We start from the raw sequence: 13,712 nt of genomic DNA, 5'->3' as shown, positions 1-13,712 counted from the left end.
GATGTCAGAGAAGCTCCGACAGAAGAACACTCTCTGGGTTCTATTTAGTAACCAACATTACAATCATGTAATTGCAGGTGATGTAAATTCATTATATAGTTTTTTTTCAATAACCTGTTATGATCAATAGCATATCAACGGATGCATTGTAATACAAACAGTACAGCTCCAGCTACCATTTTACTATTCTGGTCTTTCCATGTGCATATTGAAAGTCAGTCGTTAACTGAAAAATAGCATTAGCTTTGTTCAACAACAATTTCTCCATTGTGCTTGTATCACTTCTCAATATTTTTTTTTCAATCTTTCCAAATAAGGTTTTACAACAAAATACACTTTAGACTAACTTTAATGATAATGCTCAGGGTTTTATAACATTACACAATCACAAAAAATGACAAGTTTAGCACAAAAATGAAAACAGCAAAATAGACATAAGCTATACACACAAAGACAATTTAACTCTTGAAAACATCAATAAAAACAAGAAAGCACAGAAAACAATGTCCTATTGTAGCTTGACCTGCTTGGCTTTTTTTATATTGTAAACAGCTGGAGAGTTGATTCTGTGTCCTGAATGTCATGTCAAGTGTCTTTGGACATGGACACACACATCAAAGCAATTGTAACCCCTAACATGGCACGCACTTGCATTTTGTTTTACTATTAGTTATTGCTTTCAGTTAGAAATGGGAACATTTTAATGGTTTGTAAAACAATCTTCATTAAATCCATTTTGACTGCACTGAAACCTACAATGTTTCTTGCACCTTTGTAAATACATTGTAAAACAATTACATCCATTGTAAAATTATTGAGATTGGAGATCTGATTGTTAAAGATACTTACATTTAAACTAGATACAAGCTTATGCTGTACTGGGTTTTATTACATTAAGCCACTTGGTCCTTGGTAGGTAGAATATAATTACAGTTATACATAATTTAACTGCTTACTGGCTCAAATTTGCAATAACAAAACATTAGTTACACAGTGGATCAGGAGCTGTCTGGAAGCTGCCTGGTTTGGGATCCGAAATAATGCACCACATAGGCGTTTACAGGATCCTGAAGCACGTTTGCAAGTGGTCTCTGAAATATATTGTAAGACTGTGTTAAAATGAACCCTTTTCCCCCAATGATCTTGGTGAGGAACCATAAAGGTTTGGTTAAAAGTAGGGCAATAATGTATAATATAGGGTTATTCAGGTCTTACCATATTGTTTACACAGTGGATCTGACATCAATGACTATAGAATAACTGAGCAGATGGGTGTAAGCCTCGCCATCCCCTCCTATAACTGCTCCATTCCCCTTCCTCAGCTCTGGAGAGCAAGGTTCCTGTGTCAGAGGGGTCAGGGTTGCTAGCGATTCCCGCTTCTTAAAGGATTTCAGTGTCCAGTGCAACAGGAAAGATAGGACAGAGGGGGACAAAGCACATTGGTTAATTGTATGAAGACCTATGGATTGAAGCTATTGGAATTCAATAGGTCAAAAACATTAATTCAGATTTTTTTTTTAAGAGCTCAACAGAAAAACTATACAATAAAATACACTGATACATACCTTAGATTTGGATCGGTCTTCTCCATTTCTTTTGCTGCAGAAAAAGTAAGCATTTTTTATTTATCTTACAGTGACAGACTACCAAACATTATGTAATTGTTTTTACAGTTGGGTATCATCCTCAATTCAATAAATATCAAATTTCAAACATTCTTCTATGACCAATCTGCACCTCTTGGATGCGCTGTTGTCATGGGGATAATGTTGTTCTACTAAGGGAGTCAGTGTGAACTGTGAATGTGTTATGTGACCAGATTATATGACCAGAATTATGGTAAACTAAGTCATCATCATTGATCTCTCTGATGTCAGTTGCATTAGCTCTCCTCATACATCATGACCCCCATGACACCAAGCGGGCCCGTGAAGACCCACTCTTGTCAAAAAGTGTTCCCAGCGCCGGGGTCCAGTACAGAAGCAAATCCTGAAATAGCTATTCTCCTGGGGAGTCATGTTCTCTCTGCTTACACTGTCCAACTAACTGACCTTCCCAAATTAGCCTGACTGGGCCTTCCCACAAGAACCAGGGACAATGGGACAGTGAGGCTCATTGCACCAATGGCACCTTGACCAAATGTTCCGACCAAAGACACTTAATCAGCCTCTGAACTGAAGCTGTAAGTGTGTCTGTGTATATAGTATTTACCAGACATTCTTACAGGAGGCACATCGTAAATGGTACACTGTTCCCTATGCAGTGCCCCTGTTTGACTTTATGGCTGACTCTCTGTTCCAGTGACAGCAACAAGACATGACTGCTGGATGTGATTTAGAATATCCAGCCTAGCGTCTGGGTTTAATGACAACATGAACTCAACAGTTGATGATTTCTTCCAGAGTAGTCAATCGCTACATTTTAGCGATACCATAACAACTGAAGGAAAATATTAAAATTTACCACAGACAGAAACAAGACATTGTTAGTTTCGGTGGCGGAAGTACCTGTCTGCTCATGCCACAGAGCATCCTGTTTATGAATAGCTTAGCACTGTGGTCACGCTAAGCTGTGGTAACATTCAGACTCACAGACCACATATCCTGTTTGTCTGTTGCTAACCTGCCGGTTGCCTGTGCTACCTGTCGATATATCACCTGCTGAGCTGCTGTCTGTCTGTCAACTACAGGAGGATGCATTAATTTCAATTGACATACCAGAAAACGCACAGACTGACGACGAGGAGGATCATGATGGCTGCAGCCGAGGAGAAGCAGACGATGAAGAGTATCACTGCACAACGCATGAATTCATCAGGTTAGACAGAACGGAACAGGCGTCACGTGCACCTAACCTATTCTAGGTGGCCACTATAAAGCAATGCAACGTGTTCAATAATGTGGGTCACTGGAGACTCATACAGAAGGGAACACTCACTGAGCTGCTCCTCTTCGCTGGTCACCTCCACTTGAATATGGACAGAGGCCTGATGATGGTAGAAAGATGCAAGGCAGATGTACAGGCCAGCCTCCCACTCCTTTGACTGGAACACCAGAGCCGGGCCCTCCATTTGGATTAATAAGCCGTCGCTCCTTCACCATGCAGAGGACACAGAGAGGCCATTACACGCTGCACAGATTTGTCTGATCTGTTTCTCTGCTAAACGGCACATGAGGCAGTCATGTTTAGACAGCAAGCAGGTGATGGGGAAAGGTCTCATTCTTATCACAACGGACGTGTCCAGCAAAAGTACTGCAGCAACCCAAACATATGACATAATTACAGGTTGTATTTGTAGATCTACCGTGCCTATTGGTGTCATCCGCTAGATATGTTTTTACCCAGAATAGCACCTCTGAGGATGTACTACTTTATGAGTCACTTTGTCCCTGATAACATAGATATTTAGTTCCAGTGACTGCATGGCCAGGCAGTAAGGGCAGACTCCCCTGGGCTGGGCCTCACTGCACTGCATCCCTGGTAATATCTGAATAAGTCATAATTACAGTGTTAATACACCTCACTCTGTTCATTCGGTAGGTAAACCCTTTCAGGAGACTAACTAGTACACATTTGAACATCCACAGCTGATGGGAGGAAACACATTATTTTGCTGTATGAGATTGCAAACCCAGATTAAGACAGGATGCATCACCTGTTACAGGTAAGGTTGTATGTTGGCACTCTGCCATGAACCTGGAGTAGGATCCTCTGGTTGTGGAGGTTCTCCTTCAGGGCCACTCGGTGAATAAGAGGTTCACACCCTTTAGTTCTGCACAGGGGAGTGGTTTGGTTCCGCACTCTGACAGATAGGATGTCTGTGGGAGGAGAAAGGGTTCAAAAATCAATCTTTATTGGCAATCAACGGACATGTAGTTAACTGTTTAATTGGAGCCTGGCAAGTAAATACCTGTTATCGTGACAAATTTGTTATTTGAACAATGTATGTGTAGTAAGACATGTAAGATCACTGGTGGTGCTTGGTGTTTAATCTCTGTCTATACAGTCATGGCCAAAAGTGTTGGCACCCCTGAAATGTTTCCAGAAAATCAAGTATTTTTCACAGAAAGGTTGTGCATTAACACATGTTTTGCTATACACATGTTTATTCCCTTTGTTTGTATTGGAACAAAACAAAAGAAAGAAGGGAAAAAAGCAAATTGGACATAACTGCACACAAAACCCCAAAAATGGGCTGGACAAAATCTTTGGCACCCTTAACTTAATATTTGGTTGTACACCCTTTGGAAAAAATGTACTGAAATCAATCGCTTCCTATAACCATCAATAAGCTTCTTACACCTCTCACCTGGAATTTTGGACCACTCTTCCTATGCAAACTGCTCCAGGTCTCTCATATTGGAAGGGCGCCTTTTCCCAACAGCAATTTTAAGATCTTTCCACAGGTGTTCAATGGGATTTAGATCTGGACTCATTGCTGGCCACTTCAGAACTCTCCAGTGCTTTGTTGCCATCAATTTCTGTGTGCTTTTTTAAGTATGTTTGGGGTTGTCCTGCAGGAAGACCCACGATCTCGGATGCAAACCCAGCTTTTTGACACTGGGCCCTACATTGCGACCCAAAATCCTTTGGTAATCCTCAGATTTCATGATGCCTTGCACACAGTCAAGGAACCCAGTGCCAGAGGCAGCAAAACAACCCCAAAACATCTTTGAACCTCCACCATATTTGACTGTAGGTACAGTGTTCCTTTCTTTGTAAGCCTCATTCCGTTTTCGGTAAACAGTAGAATGATGTGCTTTACCAAAAAGCTCTATCTTGGTCTCACCTGTCCACAAGACGTTTTCCCAGAAGGATTTTGGCTTACTCAAGTACATTTGGCAAACTGTAGTCTTGCTTTTTTATGTCTCTGTGTCAGCAGTGGGGCCCTCCTGGGTCTCCTGCCATAGCGTTTCATTTAATTCAAAAGTCGACGGATAGTTCGTGCTGACACTGATGCACCCTGAGCCTGCAGGACAGCTTGAATTTCTTTGGAACTTGTTTGGGGCTGCTTATCCACCATCCAGACTATCCTGCGTTGCAACCTTTCCTCAATTTTTCTCTTTCGTTCACGTCCAGGGAGATTAGCTACAGTGCCATGGGTTGCAAACTTCTTGACAATGCTGCGCACTGTGGACAAAGGAACATCTAGATCGCTGGAGATGGACTTGTAACCTTGAGATTGTTGTTGTTCTCTTCCCCTCTTCCTGTTGTCCATGCTTAGTGTGGTACACACAGACACACAATGCACAGACTAAGTCAACTTCTCTCCTTTTTATCTGCTTTCAGGTGTGAGTTTTATATTGCCCACACCTGTTACTTGCCCCAGGTGAGTTTAAAGGAGCATCACATGCTTGAAACAATCTTATTTATCCACAATTTCGAAAGGGTGCCAATAATTTTGTCCAGCCCATTTTTGGTGTTTTGTGTGCAATTATGTCCAATTAGGTTTTTTTCCTTCTTTCTTTTGTTTTGTTCCAATACAATCAAAGGGAATAAACATGTGTATAGCAAAACATGTGTTAATGCAATACTTTTCTGTGAGAAATACTTGATTTTCTGGAAAAGTTTCAGGGGTGCCAAAACTTTTGGCCATGACTGTATCTATTCATATCCATTCATCATTAATTTACACTTACAGTATTTGGGGACGTGGACAGTCTTGCTCATATTTAGTCCATGGTGATTCTGAATCAAGCATGTCAGGTTTTGCCCCTCATGGAGTGCCAGAGGGAACTCATAGGTGAGGTTGGTCAGCACTCTCATTCCTTCATACCTGGAGTGCAGAGAGATTTGGGCTGTAGCGTTCTCCGGTAGGTCCCAGGAGAGGTGTGCTCCAAGCCTAAACCCTCTGTACTCACACACAGCAAGCCACATTGGTGAGTCCTTCTGACTCACAACAAAGGCATGAATCATAGGGGTTTCTGAGGGGCGGACAAGAAAGAGGTTTCAAGTTTCAATTGTCAAATGAACAGGATATAACAGGATATATTTAACAAAAGGCCCACTCGCCATTTCCTTGCAACAAAAACCTAACGATAGAGGAAATGAAATGAATGAATAATAACAGGTAATCAATAAAGGTAGTAACAGCAAAATAATACAAGTAACTGGTATATTTAGGTTTTTAGACGTCATTTTAATTCATACCCAGTGATATATGGTGTGTGTATTGCGCGGGAGACTGTGTCGGTGCAGTAAGTCGGCCAGTTCATTTGCAGAGCAGGGTTTTAAAACGCCATCTGACACATTTACTATGAAGTCATGAAGTAACGTACCCAGCCTGGGCAGCAGTATCCCTTTTCTCTCTGGCCTCTCCAGACCCAGGTGATCCACCACGCAGGACACATTCCGGCCTGCCAACATGGCAGTGGGGAATCTCACAACGCTGTGGGCCGTCACAGAGCCGTCAGCGAGGATCCTGGGCTGCCCTTGAATCTATGAGTCGAAAGACAATGTCAGAGTGTGCAAACGACATCGCACAATGCTGGCCTTTTTATTTGTAGTACCCATTGTTTATGGAAGGCTATATGATTAAGCAAATGTTTTCCCTTTACCTGCTCCTGTAACTCCATGAGCTGACTGGCACTATTGTCTCTGTCTCCAAGACTCCAGGAGATGGAGGCAGCAGGCCTCACACTGTCCACTGTGCACCTCACCAGCGTGTATGCTGTGTCCTCCGCCCACTCAATGCTGGACTGGAGGGTAATATTAGGTGGAGCTGTATGGAGACAGGATGATGTAAGATACATGTCGTCAATGTCAATACAATAACAGAGATATAGGATACATGTTGTTAATATGAACACATTGTAATCTTACATTCAAACAAATGGTCATTTGTGTGTTTGATGAACATACCACATTTTGGGAGTGAAATCCGTATTCTCTCTGCAATCACAAACACAGAATGATCGATCACACACTCCATGTGGAGATTGTGGGCTGAGCAGGCAGGCAGGATTACAACACTGCTGACCGAATAGGTTCCATTATTGGATGTCAGATTGGACCAGGAGGGCCCAGACACACCCTCAGGTAGAACCCAGGAAACATTGGCAACAGGGACAGAGTCTGCAGCCAGGCACTCAATGAACCTGTCACCCAGTCTGTCCTGGACATCAATCTTCATTCTGGGAGGTACAGCCACTGGGACATCAAGAAAAGGCTATAAACATCCTGATCACTTAACGGTGCACAAGAAAAGCAACCAATTTATGCTGACAATATTTTTTTAGAAATAAAACCAAATGTGTGGTAGAAGTCCATTTAACTAAGATGTACTTGTTCGCTTCAAACCGCAAGCTGACCGAGATGTCTTCACCAGTTGTAAAATGATGTAAGTTTAGCCTGATTTCCAAACATTTAACCAGGACCCACTATAGTACATCTAATCTATAGACAAGTCTCTGCTGGTACCAGTCTGCTCCATGTGCGGTGTGACGATGATGTCCAGCAGTGCAGTGGCCCTGTGGCTGTAGTAGTAGGCCTGACACTCATACAGCCCTGCGTGGTGAAGCTCCACAGGTCCCGGCAGGATGAGATCACTGCCAGTCACCAGTACGTCTTCAGGGTGAGACTGTTCTTGTCTAAGAGACAACACAAGACAGGACACAGTTACAGTAACCCACACGCCAAACGTGGGAAGACAGGAATGATGTCACTAACTTGATGATTGCTACTGAAAATGAATTCAACAAAATCTGCATCTTGTGCCTGTAGATTTCGACCAAATGAAGCTCAAAGCTGCCTTAGTGGTGCAACTTTAGTCTAGTAAAAATAGTGGCAGTTTTGATATTTGTTACATTTTCCTTACTGATTATCCCAACAGCTCCTTCATGGCACTGTTGTGCCATGTCTTAGATTAAAAGAAGGTAAGAATTATGGGACATCTTGTCTGTATTATGACGGAAATACTGCTATTCTTACTTAATGCATACAATACTGTAACGTGGTACATTCCCAACGACCTCTAGTCTTATGCTGGCATTGATCTGTCCTTCTTTCAGCACCACGGATTCTACAGTTGGGCTCATGTCGCGGCTGTCTGCCAACCCAGAGTTCAGCAGCCGAACAGCAGACAGATCTACACAATAGGAAGTGAAAACATAAGATCCAACAAAGAGTCTGTTATGAAGTAAGGAAAATGAAAAGCAGCCTTCTAAGACTACCGTTGGCTCCGAATCCACAGAAAAAACGTGTGATCAGGCCAAACTTACAGAAGGTGGGCAAAGTGACAGTCCTTGGTTCTCTGTGTGGGAACTTGGGGTGGTCAAACAGGCAGGTGATGTTTTCCCCTTGGTGAATCTCAGCTGGGAGGCGGTATGACCTGACTCGTGTGCCTGGAGGATCCATGATAACCTCTTCTTGATGTAGCATGAGACTGAACTCCTGATTAGGCAGAGCTAGGGTTATGTTAGCGTCTGGTCTCCCTCCGGTTGCAAAACAGTTGATCACCCAAAATTCCTTCCCATCCTCTAGAACCAGGTCAGTCTCAATGCTTATGTTGGGGGCCACTGCGAAGAGAAGTAAAAAAAATGTATATGGTCAGATGGGAATGGCCTTTCAATGGTCAATGCTGGTTGGTTTAAAAGAGAAATGCCTGTTTCATATGTTCAGCAGTCTACAGCTGACAGCAGGTGTTAATTCTGTATCACCAATCTCAATACAGTCTGACTGAACCTGATGGCACACATCTAAATACAGACTGGCTAAACCATGTATCACACATCTAAATACAGACTGGCTAAACCATGTATCACACATCTAAATACAGACTGGCTAAACCATGTAGCACACACCTAAATACAGACTGGCTAAACCCTGTATCACACATCTCAATTCTGTCAGACAGAACTCTACATCACATATCTCAATGTAGTCTGACTGAACTCTACATTACACATCTCAATGTAGTCCAACTGAACTCTATATAACACATCTGTGCAGACTGGCTGAATTCCCAAATGAACTCATTTTAAGGGAGGAATGCCTAGTACTGTTCACATAAACCAATATACTGTATAATGATGCATCCCAAACCCAAATCGCACCCTTTCCTAAGCCCTATGCCGATTAAGAGAATAAGGTACTGTCTTACTGAAGGTCTCCACCCGCACTGGGACCCAGGTGGTGTTGTCAGGCAGGGTGGGGTGCTGGACCACACAGGTCACCCGGTCCTGGTCCTGTAGGTGGGTGGGGAAGCGCAGGGTGCTGGTCACGGTGCCAGTGCCATTGATGTAACTGGTGTTACTAAACACCACGGTGAAGAAGTCTTCAAGGGGAGGGTTGCCATTGATCTCCCAGCCCATCATTGCCGTGGGTTTACCATTGGCCGCTGTGCATGTGACTGACTGGTAGTGGGTGACGTCGTCTGTGTCCTGTGTCACGACTGTGTGGATATCAGGCTGAGCTATAAAACCAAAGCAATACAACACACATGAAGAGGATACTGCTTGGATCACAAATATATATATATGTAAAGGGTGTTTGTGTTCGTGTTCTTGTATTTGCCATAGCTTTGATTACAAGGTAATGTCACAGATTCCATTCCAACTTAATCTAATGTCATCAGGAAGTCATGGTTTACTTCCATCCTTCTACCATCTAGGTGTTAGGTATGCTTTTCCAACCATTGGCCATCTGAAGCTTTTTCTAATATCTTCAAAGGTATCCTTCATTGCTTCTTTGCAATGAAGGACATGACATACAGTATGGTAAAATAATCGCAGATCAGTGATTACTTAAGGAAGAGAATGATACATTATTTTTGTTTTTATTAAACTGGGCTAGCATGAGTACTCAAACTTACCCAGGACAGTGAGAAACATGCTGTCGGTCCACTCATCTGTATCAGTTTCGAACATACAGGTGTACTCCCCTTGGACCTCCAGACTGGACACTCTTAGCCTCACCGTCAGGTTGGTGGGAGAGGCCGGGATAGAGAAGTCTGGGTCATTGCTGAAGGGATTATTGTTCTTGTAGCCACTTAATTTCTTCCTTGATCTCTTTATTCCAGATTCAGGACCTTTCCATGAGGCGTCTGTGATGTCCTTCTGTCCCAGATAATGACAGTGGAGAAACACATCCTCTCCAAGAATCCCAGTGACTTCATGTTCAATTTCAAGGTCCCCCTTGATATCTGTACAAAATAAAACTTTGACTGTGGTTGTTTGTCCAAAATGGCACCACATGTATTGGTGGTTCCCAAACATTTTAAGTTACTCTACTTGTAGTGGACTATATACAGACTATATCTAGAATAGGGTACCTTTTGTGACACATATAGTCCAAGTGAATGGGACTACTTTGTATTTTGTATCAAAAGGCTTACAGGTATAGGCAATATGCAAATAAGAACATAACATGGGTTATGTGTTGATCCAAGGCTAAAGACTTGGATTGAACTTTGCATATTCATTGTGGCAGTTAAAAAAGGGTCTGGTCCCAGCAGTGAAGGTTTAATGCAGGACTCCATTATGTTAATGAAATTAAAACTGTCTACAGGCTGCACTGGGTTCCTCAATGTGACACAGCTCTGACTTGCCATAATCTGTGAGTGTCCCAAATGACCTTCCCATGGCCCTGGTCAGACCAAGTGTACTACATAATAAGGACATTGGTCTGATTATCTGAGACATTGGCCAGGATTGGGGGACGTTTTTTACTGTTTTAATTTAAAGCATTTTTTAATGGACACACTTAAAACCGACCAGACTTTTTTTTCATTTTTGCGAGGAAAAAACACAGTCCACTACATACCAACTACCTACTCCTCTGCTCTTACCTCCTCCTAAAGCTTCTATTCTATCTCTACATTATGGAACACTTGAAGACACAGTCAAGCTATTAGCCAGTGGAAACGTAAGGCAAACTAGTTTATGACTCCAGAGCCACCTAGTACAGAATGATGACAGTTGAGCACATTAGGTTATGGAAAAAAATTGATTCCAGTCTAAGACCTCATATCACAAATGGTATAAAATGCTGTCCCACTGGGATACTTTAATGGGGATAGCTCTCATGTCTCCAACCATAAGGGCTCTGGCCACCATTTTTTGGACCCAATAAAATAAGAGGATTTGGGTTGTACATAACAACACATGAAAACAATCACAAAGTTGAGTACATCCCAAAATGCTCATATTTCATTTACGGTGAGTCATGTTTAAGCCTAAACCACAAATCTGGGTGCATGTGTGCAGTCCAGAGACTATAGTGAAGCAGGAAATAGAGAGAGGGAGAGCTAGTTCATAAAAAGTAAGTTATCATTTGTCCTTGGGAATTATTAATACCATTAAAGTCAGCCAAGCATATTTCAGACACTTAAATGCATTGCTGATGCACTGCAAATAATCACATAAGCATCTTAAAATGCACAATAATGTCCACTACTGTGAAACAGAGGCATTGTCTTATTCAACAACCAAGGAGATACAATTGTCTCCACTTAGAGTTAAGGTGCTTTACCATACAGAGCCAGTATATAACAGGATAGTCGCATTAACTGCTGTGGTTTAATAGTAAATCACTTTCTCTTGGCTTCTTCCCAACAACAAGCATTCATGGATTCTCCATATATTGCGCATAATTTCATCTTTCAAGGGTTGCTAGTAAGAGAACTGAAATGTAACCCTGAACTGCTTGTGATCAAACAAAATAGATCAGTGTTTCAAAACATGCACATATACTATATTTCAACTGTGTGAAATTCCACAGTGATTTCTCAGGCTAGATCAACCATGTCAAACTGTGAGGTCTTTGTGACTAACAACACATAGTCCCCAGTTCTGAACACTCGAGTTGCACACTCAGTGGCATCATTGCAAAATGTTTCATGGTGTCCCTGAAGGTGAAACATTTATCTTAAAAGATCATGAAACCAACCTAAGAGGTTTAGTAGCTGATACTTAAAGCCGAAATTGTAATAAAAACTTGGGTCAGTAATAAAGTGTTGTTTAAATATATAAAATATGCTAGTATGTTTATAATGTAATGCAGACAAAAATAATTCAGACAATTTCAAAAAGCTCTTCTCTTGGGCTTATAAGCCTATATAATTAGACTAATCAAGCATGATAAGTAAATGCCACAAGTTAAACAAGCCCCTTTAAGGGCTTGCAAACTCAACCCATAAACAAATGGATTATAACTTTGCAGTTAACTTACCAATCATGTCCAAGCAGTGAAACATATTTAGGATAAAGCCCAAGATCAACAGCCATGAGCATCCCATGTTGGTATCACTGAGATTGAGGGTTGAATTTAAACTTTTCTACATGGGTGGGTATTTAAATGTGTACTTTGAGTGATGTTCAGTGTGTATGTGGTGTGTGGGGTGTGTATGTGTGTGAAAGAGAATGTGTGAGAAAGTATGAGAGTGCACGCATGCATGAAAGAGAAGTAGACAGAGTTAGCAGTAGAGGGTGTGTTCTTCACAACCCAGAACCTTATAAGCAGGCTGTTTTTGCATACAAAGTTGTACACACACACAAACACCATGTTTTCATGAATTTCAGGAATATAACTTTTTTGTTAATTCAAAACCTATTTTCCCAAACCTCTAACCCTGACTTTATCCCTTCCCTATAATCTTAAACTCAACACCTAAGCCTACAAAAGCATTTTGAATAGTGACTTATTCATGTTTTTATGTAAGTACATTTTTCTGTGTTCTTGGAAACAAGCACACACACACACACACACACACATGCACACATATTTATATTTCTATCTTTGTGGGGACCAGAAATTTAAGTTTTACCCAGAAATCTGTTTCCTACCCCCTAACCCTAAACCTAAACTTAACCTTAACCAACCCATTTGTTCAGTAAAACTACACACACACACATGCACGCAAACAGTAGAAATACATTGCTTTGAACCATTTTGTACACTTGATGCCCTATATGTCGTATGTGCACAAATCTGTCCTAGATGCTCTCTGTTCGCTGACACTATTGTGTTTGGTTCAATACAGCAGTAGTCATATTGTCATGGCTGGCACCTTTTTAACTCAGCAGAAAGCCCGTATTTTCAAATCTCGGTGGTGGCAGCTGAAAGTGACACTGCATAATGTAACTGTTGATTTCCTCAGTCAACACGGTTCCTTTAACCACTACTTCAGCCTGGCTCATCCCTGCAGGTGTCCTCAGAGACACATCCTGTCTACCAAGTCACCTCACTGGTTCTCACTGCCTGCCTACCGTTCTGCAAATCATTGACAAAGGCATTGTTTTACAACAGTATTTCCCACTAATTTCCTTCATGTCTGTTTTCCTTCTAGTCAGACTTGGCAATTTACGAAACATAATGTGTCGTTGGAAATGTCCTGCAGGGAATAATGGGAACAGGGTGGATGAACACTCACATGAAAATATTCTTAATGTCTGCAGCTGGCTACAGTATGTCTTACAAAAACAAAACAGGAATGTTAGTGCTGTGCTGCTGTACTTCAGGAACAAGTGTCTTCCAGAGAATGTGAATCATATAGCAAAATGTGCATTAACCAAGATCCTCGTCACATAAATATCCTACTGTAAATCCTCCTCAAAAGGTTTTACATTCGGTAATCTGTTGGCCGCTATGTAGCTAATGAAAGCTAGTGCTAAAGGCCCATTAGTGGATGATGCAGATGGATGAGTATCTCAAGTTTTCGTTCATCTAGCTAGCACTCCAGCCTGTCATCAGTAAGAGCGTTTATTTTGTCTATC

The 13,712-nt window shown here is 41.7% G+C and overlaps 1 protein-coding gene across 1 annotated transcript; it reads right to left on the bottom strand.

The window, feature by feature from the left end:
• Positions 1 to 332: 332 nt before the first annotated feature.
• Positions 333 to 12,408, bottom strand: si:ch211-149e23.4. The gene is made up of 16 exons (XM_010893646.3): positions 12,169 to 12,408; positions 9,812 to 10,141; positions 9,101 to 9,412; positions 8,220 to 8,516; positions 7,930 to 8,086; positions 7,420 to 7,589; positions 6,862 to 7,149; positions 6,558 to 6,721; positions 6,279 to 6,438; positions 5,640 to 5,924; positions 3,656 to 3,818; positions 2,938 to 3,092; positions 2,718 to 2,793; positions 1,566 to 1,599; positions 1,216 to 1,379; positions 333 to 1,091 (listed from the first exon to the last, which is right to left on the bottom strand). The coding sequence occupies exons 1-15, from the start codon at positions 12,233 to 12,235 to the stop codon at positions 1,224 to 1,226; spliced, it is 2,814 nt and encodes a 937-aa protein (XP_010891948.2). The 5' UTR covers positions 12,236 to 12,408; the 3' UTR covers positions 333 to 1,091; positions 1,216 to 1,223.
• Between the last annotated feature and the right edge of the window lie 1,304 nt (positions 12,409 to 13,712).

Source organism: Esox lucius, chromosome 1 (assembly GCF_011004845.1).
Source record: "Esox lucius isolate fEsoLuc1 chromosome 1, fEsoLuc1.pri, whole genome shotgun sequence".
Taxonomy (NCBI): Eukaryota; Metazoa; Chordata; class Actinopteri; order Esociformes; family Esocidae; genus Esox; species Esox lucius.
The sequence above is the reverse complement of the archived record's forward strand: the minus strand, read 5'-3'. Positions and strand labels throughout refer to the sequence as shown.

Coding starts and splice junctions, on each gene's coding strand:
- si:ch211-149e23.4 (XM_010893646.3), bottom strand. CDS start 12,235: ATGGGATGCTCATGGCTGTTGATCTTGGGCTTTATCCTAAATATGTTT. Junction 9,413..9,811: donor CATGTTTCTCACTGTCCTGG/GTAAGTTTGAGT, acceptor TTGGTTTTATAG/CTCAGCCTGATATCCACACA. Junction 7,150..7,419: donor ACCGCACATGGAGCAGACTG/GTACCAGCAGAG, acceptor TTGATGTCCCAG/TGGCTGTACCTCCCAGAATG.